At 39.8% G+C, this 14,838-nt stretch overlaps 1 protein-coding gene across 8 annotated transcripts in view; it reads left to right on the top strand.

The window, feature by feature from the left end:
• TRPM3 (transient receptor potential cation channel subfamily M member 3) overlaps positions 1-14,838 on the top strand; it is a 488,292-nt gene that overhangs the window by 435,795 nt on the left and 37,659 nt on the right. For 5 of the 8 annotated variants that reach the window (XM_048049695.2, XM_066988523.1, XM_066988521.1 and 2 more), the window contains exons 14-19: positions 702-731; positions 2,700-2,989; positions 3,887-4,115; positions 6,697-6,864; positions 7,814-7,939; positions 14,464-14,604. In XM_048049695.2, coding sequence (XP_047905652.1) covers positions 702-731; positions 2,700-2,989; positions 3,887-4,115; positions 6,697-6,864; positions 7,814-7,939; positions 14,464-14,604 — 984 coding nt within the window. The remainder of the gene's footprint in view (positions 1-701; positions 732-2,699; positions 2,990-3,886; positions 4,116-6,696; positions 6,865-7,813; positions 7,940-14,463; positions 14,605-14,838) is intronic. The other 3 variants (XM_066988522.1, XM_013194511.3, XM_013194512.3) reach the window with 1 other exon arrangement.

The raw sequence follows: 14,838 nt of genomic DNA, 5'->3' as shown, positions 1-14,838 counted from the left end.
TTTGCCTCACTTTTTCATTTCATGCCTCAGTCCAGGTTTTAGCAACAAACACTACTGAATATTGTTCAAAGTCACTATAAAGAGCAACAGCACTGAGGAAAATTTACAGCCATAACACATAACAAGGGGGTTCTTTCTTTCCCTACATGTTCATACTTCACTTTTGAGAGGAAGAGTAGTAACCAAAGCTGCCAGGAGAGACCTCCTTCGTTTAGTCATATTCCATTAAGAAAAGCATTTAAGTAGAGACTTCACAGACACTGACGCAACACATAGAGCAGATTTGTATCAATAAAAGATTGCCAGGTAAATGGCCAAAACACTGAAGCACTCCTCAGAAACTCTCTCATGCTAGTGTCTCTTAGCAGTAATTCCTGTTTCCATTCTACTAGAACAGACACAATCCAGCTGGAATTTACATCTGAATCCATATGTATGTCTTCTGTTGTTTGTTTTGGTGAAATAGGGTCAAACTCAAGGTTGAATTAAACACGTGTGTAGTTATTTATTTGATTTATATGTGTGTATTATATTAGATTACATTTCATTATATAGAGATTATTTACATTAAATATTGCATATTTTATACTCTATATGTTATACATTGCATTGCACACTCATGTATGTATATATACACATATAGTTGTAATTTTTCATCACCCTTCTGGGAGAAATAACATTTTTCTAACTTTTTTGTACAGCCAAAAGCCCTGAAACTGTTGGGAATGGAGGTAGGCGACCTGTGATAAATCTTAATGTCTTTTTCTTCTTTGACAAATATAAATGATATCCAGATAATATTTAAGTTCACTTTGATGAAGGCACCAATAGTTGTTTTCAAATTTTTAATGAGTAATGTGCCACACCAGTTGTAATTTTCATCCAGATAACTTGTTTATGCAAGGGCCAGATTAAGAAACATTTCTTAATAAAAACCTAACAGGTAGACAAAAGAAAAGAAGGCTCTGCCACCTCCGTGCACCAGGTTTATTTTGATAAAGGTTAAACAAAATGCTTCGATCTGTCAGCCTATGCAGTAATTCAGTCAGATTACTATGTAATTTTAGAAAGATTTCAAAGAAATGAAGCCATTGTAGAGACTGGTGTGGAAATCTTTCTGTGGGTCAAATTTTCGTCAGTTTTGTTGATGCTTCTGTCTACCCTGATAGTTCAAATAGGTAGTGTTGTTTTCTTGTTTGTTTAATTTATACTACAACTTTTATTTTGCTGTCTGCAGATGCATCACAGAACAGGTCAGCTCATCTGAAAAAAAAAAAAAATAAAATAAAATAAAATACTAAAAGTAAGCTAAAACTGGAAAAAGAGAGAGAGAGAGAATCATAGAATATCCCAAGTTGGAAGGGACCCACAAGGATCATCGAGTCCAACTCCTGGATCCACCAAGGACCACACAAAAATCAGACCCCATGTCTGAGAGCATTGTCCAAAGGCTTCTTGAAATCCAGCAGGCTTGGTTCTGTGACCACTGCCCTGGGGTCAGTGCCTGACAGCCCTCTGGGTGCAGAACCTTTCCCTAGCACCCAGCCTGACCCTCCCCTGTCCCAGCCCCATGCCGTTCCCTCGGGTCCTGTCGCTGTCCCCAGAGAGCAGAGCTCAGCGCCTGCCCCTCCGCTCCCCTCGTGAGGGAGCTGCAGGCCGCCATGAGGCCTCCCCTCAGCCTGCTCTGCTCTGGGCTGAGCAAACCAAGGGACCTCAGCTGCTCCTCATACGTCTTGCCCTTTAGACCCTTCACAATCTTTGTAGCCCTCCTTTGGGCACTCTCTGATAGCTTCATGTCCTTATATTGTGGTGCCCAAAACTGTAGCCAGTACTCAATGCGTGGCCACACCAGTGCAGAGCAGAGCAGGACCATGCCTTCCCTCGACCAGCTGGCAGTGCTGTGCCTGATGCACCCCAGGGTACAGTTGGGCCTTTTGGCTGCCAGGGCATGCTGCTGGCTTATGTTCAATTTGCTGATGATCAAAACCCATAGCTCCCTTTCCATGGGGCTGCTCTCCAGCCTCTTGTCCCACAGTCTGTATGTACATGCAGGGTTGCCCCATCCCAGGTGCAAAAGCCAGCAGTTTCTCTTGTTAAACTTCATATGGTTGGTGATTGCCCTGCCTTCTCATTTGAGGCTAGCTATAGAAACAATGTTGGACTGGAGAAAGAAGAGGTAAGCACGGAATAGAAAGGCAGATTGGGTGTAAAGAAAGGTGATTCTGATTCTGTTGAGAAGATAAAGATACAAAATACTAGGAATAAGATGGGAGGAAGTCTTCAGAAGATGAGACCATCCCTTGGATATGTACTGTCTGTCAGTAGGAGGAATGAGGCAGATGCTTTATAACACGTTGTAATTGAATTAATGCTTAGCTTTATTTTAATGATGGCTATTTCAAAGTGGCTCTGGGCATTGTCATGCTTTGTGCTTTCAGGGAGAAAGAGCAGTTCAGAGTCATAGTCCAAAGCTCTTTTTCCCTATATTTAGGTATGGGCCTATTGACTTTGTAATTACAGTGCATGGACCAAAACTATTGCCACTGTTTCGTGCTATTAAATATTTTATCCAAAAAAGCTGAATGGGCTGGCCTGCAGGGAATGTATCTGACATCTCAGATACTGACCAATACATTGTGTGAATTGACTGAGTTCCTTCACTGGGGAAAAAAAAAAAAAAATCTCTACAATTCTCACAGGATGATGTCCCTTTGCGGCGAGGGAGGAAAACAACGAAGAAAAGAGAAGAAGAAGTTGATATTGACTTGGATGACCCTGAGATCAATCATTTTCCCTTCCCATTCCATGAGCTGATGGTGTGGGCTGTGCTTATGAAGCGTCAGAAGATGGCCCTCTTCTTTTGGCAGCATGGGGAGGAGGCTATGGCTAAAGCACTGGTGGCCTGTAAGCTCTGCAAAGCCATGGCCCATGAAGCATCAGAAAATGACATGGTGGATGACATATCCCAAGAGCTGAACCATAATTCCAGGTGGATTTTCTTTCATACACATTTTAATGAATGAAGAAAACAATAATTAGGAAAAAAAAAAAAAGAGAGAGAGAGAGAGAGGGAGAGAGGCTGCTGACCCTGCCTTAAATTTGCTTATCTGTACCTTGATTTCACTTCTAAATTGTAGGGAAATTGTAGAGAAAGTCTCTCTCCCTTTGGAGATAGACTAAATGGCTTTTAAACAATCTGTCTGCCAAATGAGCAATATTGCAACCAAGGCAACTTCTGAATAAGAAGGTGTCAAGAAGTTAGTGAATTATCTATACTGCATATGAGTTCTCCCTGAGGCCTCAACAGTCAGGCTGCAGTCTTTCTCTGTGCTTTTGCAAGGCACTGTGTTCATTCTAAGCAGAACAACTGTTGAAATCCTTATGAACACCATATGCAGGCAGAAGTGGTAATTAACCAATAGCTCCTACTTAGGTGAGCAGGACAAAACACTACTTTTCATAATAATCTTTTCTGATTTTAAAAGACGGAGACAGAAAATGATGATAATTCAAAAAATCTTATTAGATTCTCCTCGTTCCAGGAGACTTGACCATGAAGTCATGAGCAAACAGAAGACTAGCAGTCCTCCAGACTGCAGATAACCAACAGATTTCAACCAGAAAATGTCAGGGAGGTGGGCAGGCAGGTGGGAGCAGACAGCTGGTAGCTGTGGGTGCTCAGCATGTCTAAGCTAGGCCATTTATTTATATGCCTACCATTAGCCACTCACATTTGAAAAAGTGGGTTTGTGTGCATGCAGTCAACATCACGATTTGCATGATGGAAGGTGATGCACCCGCTACAGAGGCTGTCACTTCCTGAGGGGTGTTTTCTGCAGCAGACCATGTGGCCTAATAGGAATGATCAAATGTCCCTCTGTTGCAGGGACTTTGGCCAGTTGGCAGTGGAGCTGTTGGACCAGTCATACAAGCAAGACGAGCAACTGGCAATGAAACTGCTGACGTATGAGCTGAAGAACTGGAGCAATGCCACATGCCTGCAGCTCGCAGTGGCAGCCAAGCACAGGGACTTCATTGCTCACACTTGCAGCCAAATGCTGCTCACAGACATGTGGATGGGTCGTCTCCGGATGCGCAAAAATTCTGGCCTAAAGGTCAGCATTGTTTTAAAGTAAAATTAATAGCCAGAGGAGTTCTGATAGATGGTGATGGGGTTCACAGCAAATTAGTGATAACTTGTTCAATTAACATTATGCTGGGGGTCTTATTCATAGTGGTATTAACCAGGGTATGTTCTTCCTGTATTTAACATTTCATCAGAGAGCTTATCACAAACCCAAGTTCAAAACCCATTACTTATTTTTTTATTATCTTTCTCAAAGCCCCTTCCAAAGTCAGTGAGAGTTACCACAATCAGAATCGAGCCAGGAGGTTAGTTCATCACTCTGCCTGGACACTTGAGGAGTTAGCCAAGGTTCTTAAATTTAAATAAAGAAAATGGATGTGAAAGTGAATTAACACCTAGAGAAAGGTAATTAACAACTAGAGAAAGGTAAAAGAAATCCAACAGCCTTCCCCAGAACAGGTCAAAGAGAGCAGTACAAATGTTCCTGCAGTCCCCCACCAGTCTTCCTGATGATTGCCCTGAAGGAACTAACCAAGGGGATACAGATGATACTCCAATTTCCGAAGTTGCTTAAGCTTTACTTCCACCTGCATAATTGCTAAGAGAGCAAGGTGGGTTCTGTGATGTGAATTTCTGTTCAGAAGAAACCTGGGCTGCCACTTTCACCAGAGTTCTCACCAGAGCACAAAGTCAGGAATTTTCTCTTCCCCCTAGCTGACAGAGAAGCACTTTCAGGGAAGACCCTCTCTTTCCTGTATGATTTCTGTGTGTGAGAAGTGATAATTTCTCAGCTGCTTTGCTGTGTGAAAAGTTGTTTTGGTAATGGTGAGAACGGTGATGACTGCTTGCATTATTATCATACTGTGTATAATGCAGTAATGATGATGAATGGGAGTGTGTGACTAACAGGATCCTCACCGTCCTCCCTCAGGAGCTGCACTTAGATGTTGTTCTGCTTACAGATAGAAAGCATTCTTGTATTTGGAGGCATTTTTGCTATTTTTCTGTCTTCTGTCATGGGCTCCGTGCCCTTCATGGGGGACTGCTACCTTGTTCCTTGCTTGGCTTTGCAGATACTCCACCTGGGCAGGTGGGGGTCCCTGCAGCACCTAATTTGCCACTGCATGCTTTCACTTTTACAGCACATACATCTGAAGCCATAAAACAGAGCTTCCTTTCACATTGAATAACCAAAGATAAAAAGCTGTTTCCTTTCAGCTTCTCGTAACAGCTGGGCCCCTCACAAGAATCCTTTGCTCAGTTTACAGTCTGTGTTTTATTCCATTGAAGCTCATTAGCAGACCCTGTTTAAAGGTAAAGCAGGCTACATGAGCAGGAAGCAACACAGAGAAGAGATAATTGACAAGTATGAGTCATGGATTATTTCCCACAAATAATTTTCTCCCATTGAAACTGGCAAACAGCAAGAAGGCTGAGCCTAATTCTCTTATCATCCCACCAGGGAGGTGCAGCACCAAGGGGAAGGGGAGAGGCAATTGTGAATCCTGCCTGGACTTCTCTCAGGGAAGTCAGGTTTGCTTTTTACCCTCTGACAAATGAGCCGGGTGCAGGAGCAGTGCAGGCAGCCAGGTGCTCAGCTTGTCCAAGGCTGGGAACAGGCTGCGCACATGCTCACTGCTGCTAACTGCAGTAACCTGGGTGTTTTCAGTAACACACACATGCTGTCTGATGATGAGACAAACACAAGCAGTCACCATCCCCAACCAGCTTACAAACTAACTGGTTTCACTGTCATCTGAGATTTTCCAGAGATTCCAGCAAAAACAGAAAAAACTGTTGTGTATATGAATACAGACTGGCCACTTCTTGTATTATTATGATATCTCTTCAGTTATACCCCAAGTGTTATTCATTGCATATATCCATGCAACGTAAATGTAATGTTTTTTTCTGCACTCCCTCAGCATAACAGAGAGAAGGCAGAAAAGGAGGAGTTGGTATTAGTGTAAGCATAATGTAGGCTGCCAAGCTAGTGAAGCAAAATCTAAGGGAACTGCATAGCTAAGCACATCAACATTTGCTACTGATGGCTGTGCTTCCTGTCCTCAGATCCACATGTTTATGTCTTGACTACCTGTGTGTATTAGGTATGGACACAGGGAGCTTGAGACCCTGTCTATAGAAATTGATAATTCCTGTCTGTCATTTACACTGATGTTCTCTATTATGTCATTTACACTGATGTTCTCTATTACATAAAACTCGGAAATCAGCAAGTCCAAAGTCTGAACATAGCCATGGTACCACCTGTCGTTGACCCTCTGTAATATTTTGTAAATGCATTCATGTATTAACAATACATATCTGATGAGAAAGCATTTTATCTCATGCGATAAAATACTCAAGAGAGACAATTAGCCATAGCACTCATAGCAGTGGTAATAGAATTTACATGCTTTGTTTCACTACAGAGCTCTGAAAACATTACCCCAAGTGACAAATACTCTATTGCCATAGAAACTCACTTGCGCAAGTATATTTCTTTTCTCAAATGTCCCAAGGGAGTTGTTCCATTTGACTCTAAATAACCACCATGATTGTACTCTTTACTGTGATGATTATTGTTATCATTATTATCATTGCTTTAGGTAATTCTAGGAATTCTACTTCCTCCTTCAATCCTCAGCTTGGAGTTCAAGAACAAAGATGATATGCCTTACATGTCTCAGGCCAATGAGATCCATCTTCAAGAAAAGGAGCCAGAAGAACCAGAAAAACCAGTGAAAGAAAAAGAGGAGGAGGACATGGAACTCACCGTAAGAGCTGACAATAAATAGCGAACTGAGAGCAGCCTCAATGCTCTCAGTTTGCTATTTTGTGGGTGCTGTAGGTCATCTGATACATTTAGCAGATGATAGGATACCACTCCTAATGCTCCCACCTCTTCAGCGCAAATCAAAATAATTTGGCATCATTGTGTCTTGATGTTGCAGTAGTACATGGTGATACTGAAGCACCACTTTGTAATGTAATATCTTCATATTTTGATCCAATTTGATGCTGCAATACCTGAAATAAGTTCAAGATTCAGATAAGTTCAAATTTCAGGATTGATAGAACTTGACCATGATAAAGGGAGTACACCTCTCTGGTAGAAAAGATGCTCACAAGTTGTTGGGGAAGGGAGGATCATTTCTTAGTTTTTCAGTTGGAAATATGCAGAGATTTGTGGAAGCTAGAAATGTATTTACTATTTTTTAGTTAATTAGAGGGCAAGCGTGCAAACAGGCAAGAAAAACAATGGTGACATTTTTCAAAGCCATTTGTGAATTTGTAGTCAGTGCCTCTCACACATTTACACATGCATTTTTAATCAACTGAAGACAATGGCAAGTAGCTAGACAGCTCAGCCCTTACTAAAAGCTTTTATAGATCAGCAGAACTGTGTAAGAAAGATCTAGTATTAGTAACCTAGTCTTAGATTAATAATTTACAAGACAAAGAGAATCAAATAGCTAAAGATCTGAAAATTATGCAGGTATCAGGAGTTAAAATTATCAGGAGTGAAAACCATAGTTATCAGGAGTTATCAGACCTGGCTTAGCTTAGTTTGCATTGTTTTAATTTTGGTTGTGGTGTCTTTTGACAGACTTAAAGCTCAACACTAGTCCTTCAAGGTTAGGACAGAGGAGTAGAAGTAAAAAGGGATTTTCCTGCTTAATTTAAAAAAAAAAAAAAAAAAAAAAAAAAGACTGTTTCCCACAGGCAAACAGCAGGAGCTGCCCTCAGGACCCCGTCTGCAGGCAGGCAGAAGGACCTGCCTACAGGACCCAATATGCAGGCAAGCCGAAGGAGCAGCCCACAAGACCCACCTACAGGACTCGCTTGCAGGCAAGAACCTGGCGGTTGGGAAGGACCAGAAGCCAGAATAGCCACTATGGGCTGTTCTCCACTCGTTAGCTGTTAATTGCAATTTATTACCCCTGGCTTCTGATCCACTCATGAAGTGCCTATTCAAATCAAATAAGCACTTTGTAAACTGCCTTTTTCTTGGCAATGGGGAGAGATCTGGGGAGGAAGTCATTTCCATCTCTCTGGAGTTAATAATCCAGCTCCTGGTTTCTCGTCTACGATACTGTTTCCTTTTTATCTTCTGATTCCTGCTACAAGGAAGTGATGTGCTGAACTGTGTACTCTTTTCCAGATTAATCTTAGATTTTTCCCTCCCTTCTCCTTGCAGTGTGCTGACAATCTTGTTGCTCTTTTCCATTTGTGAATCTACCCTTCTACTCCCTCAAATTCGATGCATCTTTCTAGTGAAATTTCTGACAGATACAGCTTTTTCTATAAATATAAGGAGTACCCCCATGTTGTTGACAAATCAGAAAAAAAATCTTTTACACACTTCTGCTGACTTTTTTTTTTTTGCCCGTATTATCTATAGCATGTTTTAGGACTTCTAATGCAGCTTCTTGATATGGGTTTTAGAGCAATGCCAGCTGTGCCCGTCAGTGGTAAGGAGAAGTTATTTGCTGGCAGAGAACTTTGCATATATTTCTGTTGTTGTACACCATAGTTAGTTATACCTAGTCCTTTTCAAGCACTGTGTCAGGGAGAGTTTTGCTACTATCATGTTTTAGATATAAAAAAAGATTTGAGATTGAAATTTTGTGTTGTTCTCACCTAAATCAAATTGCCTGACATGTTAGATCTGGCCTCTTCTCCACTAATGAGAGGATATCTAATAGGTATTTTGGGAAGCGCCTTTGAGAACTTTAACCTTTAGCCACAATTATACTCGGGATACTTTATTCATAGTTCATTAAGATTAATAAATGGTTATGATTTCATATCACAAATGTTTAATCAGTTGCTGAACTCTGGTTCAATAGATCAGCCATTGACCCTACCCATACTTTGCGATTATTCATAACACCTGCTGCAAAGCATTTGTAATATAATCTGTTTCAATAACTGATATTTTGGTGCAGTGATTAACTTTAATCTTGACTAATATTATTTATATTCAAAATGAAGTGCACATCCCCCCCCCCTTTTTTTTCATTTTCTTGACTAACAAATAGATTCTTTAAGGGGTCAGTGCATTTTTTTAATCTGTTTATTTGACACAGGATCATTGAAAATCCAAAATTTTCCATGGTTTGGCCTTCCAAGCCTTGTTCAACTTCAAGCTTAAAACAAATAATATTTACAAACTAAGAACACTTTCTGTCACCTCAAAAATCCATTTCTAGCAAATAATCTGTAATCCAAATAATCTGCCTTTTATTCATAATCCTTTACACAGAATACTACTGAAATCTGTGTATTCCTGTAATCTTATGACCACATGAATTTTTATAAAGGTATTACTAAGATAAAGAGATTGCAAATAATCAAGATCTGTGAATTGATATCTTATGAAATCTTTTTCTTGTGAAGTTTAGCCCAGACTAATGATAGAACAAGAGTCAGTTTCTTACTCTGGACTGCATTTTTCTAGCATGGATCAGATTGATGTGATTTTTGCACTATTTTATACCTCACTTGCACAGAATAATGTGATCATATAGACAACAGCAACAGTGAAGTCCCCACATGGGTGCATCTGCAGAATATGTACTTATTTTACGCTCCTCTCAAAGGAACTGGTAGGTAGGTGAACATTTGGGTATACTATATAAAGATGCAGTGTTTATTTACTGTAAACTACTTGTTACTCACACCTGCGTTTAGCTTTATAACACATATTTGAGAGTGCTGGGCACACATTCCTTTAACACCTAGATGCTAGGCAACAGACTTTCCTTATAGCAGCTACTCACAAAACCACTCTCAAATACTGCTCTCATCACCATTCCCTTGGCACCAAGCAATTTACCAGAATTTATAGAAGGAGCTGCTAGTTATTAATCCTGCTTATTAAGACCTAGAGGAGCAGAAAGGCACTAAAATCTGAAGGTCAGAGATATTTTGTATTTGTACAATATCCTGGTCAGAACCTTAGTTTAGGTGCTAATTTTTAGGCTGGTCAGAAACCTCAGTGGTCTAGCCTCATCTTAAAATAACACTGATTCTACAAACTGCAATTAGGAGCATCCTAATACTCCTTCACTGCCTTATTGTTCACTTACTAGTTTCCCAGTAAATGGTGTTATTTCACAATACAGAATAACTCATTAAAGTTCTTTAGAAGATTGTTTGTTTGTTTGTTTGTTTGTTGCTGCTTTTTTCTAATTTTCCACACCGAATAGGAAGTTTGGGCTTCCATGGGCACTAAAAGTCTGAGTTAGGATTGTTCACCAGCGACAAGACCTCTGGGTAGACCTGTATCTTACCCATAGTACTTATGCTTAGCTTTTTTTTTCCATGGCAAGAACTAACTAAATCAGTAAAAATGCAGTTTTTAACCTAGAAAAGGTTGAAGAGCAGTGCCATCATGCCCCCACCTGATCTCACCCATGCTATCAAGGTACAGTGCTTGCAGCATCTCACATGCCAGGAGTGAGGCACCCCTGTAGCCCATCTGGAAAACAGCAGTGGGAAATTCTGCTGGGGCTCACAAGGCAGAAGCACCAGTGCTGGCCCTCTCCATAATAAGGGATTTCCCTCCATTTCCCTGAGTGTTTCAGAAACTTCTTGTGTCACTGTCATGCTCCAGCACTCTCCATGTCTCACAGTGCTCAGCAGCTGGGAGAGCTGAGCTCCTGGTAATTTATGTCTGCTCTCTGTTCACCTTAAAGAACCAATGAGCATGTGCAAAATCCAATTTGGTACACCTAGAACACAAAGGCATTAAACATTTTTCCTGCCAGCAGCTCAATGCAGAGAGCAGTAGCCCTGGAAAAATTAGCATGGAGGCAGCATTTCTGTGCACACTACAGGATACAAGGGGGTGTACAGGGAGAGAGGTATGGCATGTATATCCACCCATCTATGTACTATTTCCACACTAGTTCCTTGTGAGTACAGGGTAAGTCTATGTGAAGCATGTACATTTCACTAAGGATAAACTGTGAAGAGCTATGATCATGCTAACAGGACTAAAACTCTTGCTATTTAATTATAAAAACAGATAAAATATCATTCGATCATTAACATATCTTAACGAAAAAATACAGAACCCAAAACTGTCCTGGTTTTGTGTCAATGACCAGTCCTCAAGTAAACAAAACAAAATTGGGGGGGAGACAGAAAATCTCCATGTAAAAAGTACGCACACATCAACCCCCTCAGGCCACAATGATGCAGTTGTACAGTAATTTACTGTTGCACTGCTGTCAGGCTTACCTTGCATGACTCATAGTGAATCATGGACAGAATTGTGTATTAGAGAAAGAGATGCCGCCTACACAGAGCAGTATCTTGAGTTATTCCCACCTTCTTGCTTCCCCCTCCAAGTGGAAACACATTTGTTCACATTTGGCATTGCAGCTATTCAGTTAACACAGTGACTTAGGTTATTTCTGTATCTTTCTAACGGGGAGGCTTTTCAAATTGTTAATACCATGATATAATTAACAGTCAGGGACATTAGGACAAATCTAATCCCCAGCCATCTCAGAGCAATTCCCCATCTGTAGCATGGGGGAGGGGAGAGGATAGTATTGTACAGTACACAGTTAATTCAAAAATATAACAAGATAAAATTAGAGCATCATTCATGAAAAAAAAGCAATAACAAACAAGAAATCAGCATCCATGAGCATAAATCCTCACTCTGAAGGAGCTTTATCCTTAAAACACACACAACTCACTGATTTCAATGAGGGTGAAGGGTATCTCAGAAATACTACTTATATAAAATTTTGAAGGATTTAAACTGTAAAATAATCCCCTTCACAAAAGCACAGCACTACTCATTTGTTAAAGCTGTCAGCATTTATTTTCACTCTCCTGCAAAATTCTTGGGCACCAGAGGACAGCAGAGACAAAGCCTTGGGAAAAGCTGCAGAAAAATCTGAAGCACCAGGTGGCATTTTTCCCTAAACAGTGTCAGGAGGTAGAGAGAAACAAAGAAATTACCTTCTTAGGCTAGAATATTTCAAAGCATAACAAATCCTTGTTAAAGACTGGGGAATCCGTTTGGTTTTGTAGATTTCAGGTAATGATACCCGGGGTTCTGTGAAGGTAGTATAGCCTCTATTACTATAGGTATATGCAATAAGCCTCACATTCTAGTAGGCTATCTGCTCATCTAATAAGAAACTTACTTCTCTATTTAACAGCTACTTCAGTTTTTTCTTTTTTTTATGAAGATCTTTCTGGATTTTAAAGAGTTTTTATGGGCTGTGTGAGAATCAACAGGGGGTATCTTTTAATTTTTTTTAATATGCGTTTTTTATATGTATTTATGGGAATAAACTTAGAGACCTGCAGGCCTAAAAAGGTAAAGGAAATAGGTAACTTCATCAAAAAAGGCTACAGTTTCAAGATGTTATCAGCAGGCTAGTTTCAGTATGGTATACCTGTGTCATGAATCTTTGTTCAATTTTATTAGAAGTGTGAAGGGCAACATCTGTGCACAGTCATATTCAAGCATATAAAAGATCACATGGAAAGTAATAAACCAGAGAAAAAAACTAACTGCATAATTAATGAAATGGAAGTATTAGAGAGCAGGCATCTAGGACTATACATGGTCCTAATAATGTTACAAATGTCTACTCTGACTGAAAGAAAAAAAAAAAGTGGTCATTACATTATTTTTTATTTTTTGGACCAAAGACCTGTATGAGACCCATATGTGATTCTTACAATCAAATATGTGAGAATTGCAACTCGTGTTCCTTCAGGGCACTAGAACCAGATTGAATAGCTCACCTGAAATTCACTACTTAAGTATGTGTTGAATATCCTCTTGAATGAGAGAACATAGAGACAGTTAAAAGAAGGACCTCTTAATTTCAAGACAATATGTTTGGCATATCATTGTTCTCTTTAGTGATTTAGTTTCCCATATTTTTAAGTTATGGATCATAGAACCACAGAATGGTTTCGGTTGGAAGGGACCTTAAGGGTAATCCAGATCCAACCCCTCTGTCAGGGGCAGGGATGCCGCCTACTAGACCAGATTGCCTAGGGCCCCATCCAACCTGGCCTTGAACACCTTCAGGGATGGGCCATCCACAGCGTCTCTGCGCAACCTGTTCCAGTGCCTCAAAACCCTCATAGTAAAGAATTTATCTTCAGGGATGTTGAAAGTTTACTTCAGTTAACATATAACTACTAAAATATTTTGATCTACTTGTATAAACATTGTAGAAGTATTTCAATAAGACCATCATTGTGCAATCCCTCCATAATTACTTAAGACTGTTGTATCTTGATTCTTGCAGTTGCTTTCATGTGCAGAAGTGTGTTGTAGCCTATAGCTGTTGCCACAAACTAGGAAACTAGCAGTAAGAACTTTCTCTGTACACAGGGAACTAAAATCCACTATTACTATATATAAATATTAAAAAAAATCCACTATTTTTCAAAAGAATATTTAATAGATCAGTCTGTACTCTAAATACAAAGTGGTAACTTCTTTTAGCATTAACTTCAGGAGTGTGTCGTTCAGTTACTCCTTCCACTTCTCTCTGAAGCTGAGCATGAAGTTAAGAGTAAACATAATATTAGCATCTTTTGCATGATAGCTTTGTACTCATAACTGAAGACTTCTTAAGTACATGTTTCTGTAGCTCACAGTAGATTTTCAGTGAGTCTGTAGTACAATGGTTACAGTTGATGGTTACCAGAGGTAGTGCATGAGCACTCTGGAACTTCATTATGGAAGAAGCTGTGTTCATGTAGAAGGATCTTGTGATCTAAGGCCTTAATGCTGCAGTGAACTCTGCATCCTCAGTCCTTTACATCCATGTGGAGCTCACTATGGTATCATGGTCTATGATGCATCCTGTGATCAACAGAAGAACTGTCATTAGTTTCATTGCTTCCAGTCCAGCAGCTGCCAACTCATCTTTCCTCCTGTTGTTCGCTTCCAGTATCAGCTTTATGATCTTCTGTTTGTTTAAAAGCAAAACTTACCTGTTTTCTGAGCGTATTTGTTTATTGTGAAGTGCATGCTAAGAAACTGTTGTCAGGTAAAAAATCTTGCTGTCTATACAGCCAAAAGGAGAAATGTTCTCCACATCTCATTTTATGGTCACCGTTCAAGGATTTCACAGTGGTGTTGATGCCTTCTGCCAAAGCATTACTTCTTCAATTTAGAGGGAACTAAAGTGCATCTTCCCTCCATAAAAGATAATCTGAGAATGAAATATTTTGCACATGGCTGTGGTCACTTTTTTTTATCTAAGATCAAGAAATCAGATAAGTTTGGAATAATTTCCATTTGAAATTTAAAAAAAAAAAAAAAGCTTAATTTGCTCTTCAGAAATAAAGGAACATAAAAGTGTCCTTTCTTATAGGCGATGCTGGGACGAGGGAATGGAGAATCCTCGAGAAAGAAAGAGGAAGAGGAAGTTCAGAGCAGGCACAGACTGATTCCTGTTGGAAGAAAGATTTATGAATTCTACAATGCTCCTATTGTTAAATTTTGGTTTTACACAGTAAGATATCTTTTTTGTTTTATTACTACTGATTTGGACAAGTACCAGAATTGGGTTAAGGTCATATTGTGTATTTCTTTGAAAGTCTGTGTCTGTGTGCATTGGAGGGCTTAAATAGTTTAATAAACTTCTTGTGCAGAAGTCAGATAGCACTTGCAAACCTTTCAAAGTGTTTTAAATTCAGCACACTTTATTCAGGAAGTTAATGGTTAAACACTACGTGCAAACTTTTCT

This window comes from Anser cygnoides, chromosome Z, assembly GCF_040182565.1.
Source record: "Anser cygnoides isolate HZ-2024a breed goose chromosome Z, Taihu_goose_T2T_genome, whole genome shotgun sequence".
NCBI classification, from domain to species: Eukaryota; Metazoa; Chordata; class Aves; order Anseriformes; family Anatidae; genus Anser; species Anser cygnoides.
Note: the sequence above shows the minus strand (reverse complement) of the source record. Positions and strands in the feature narration are given on the sequence as shown.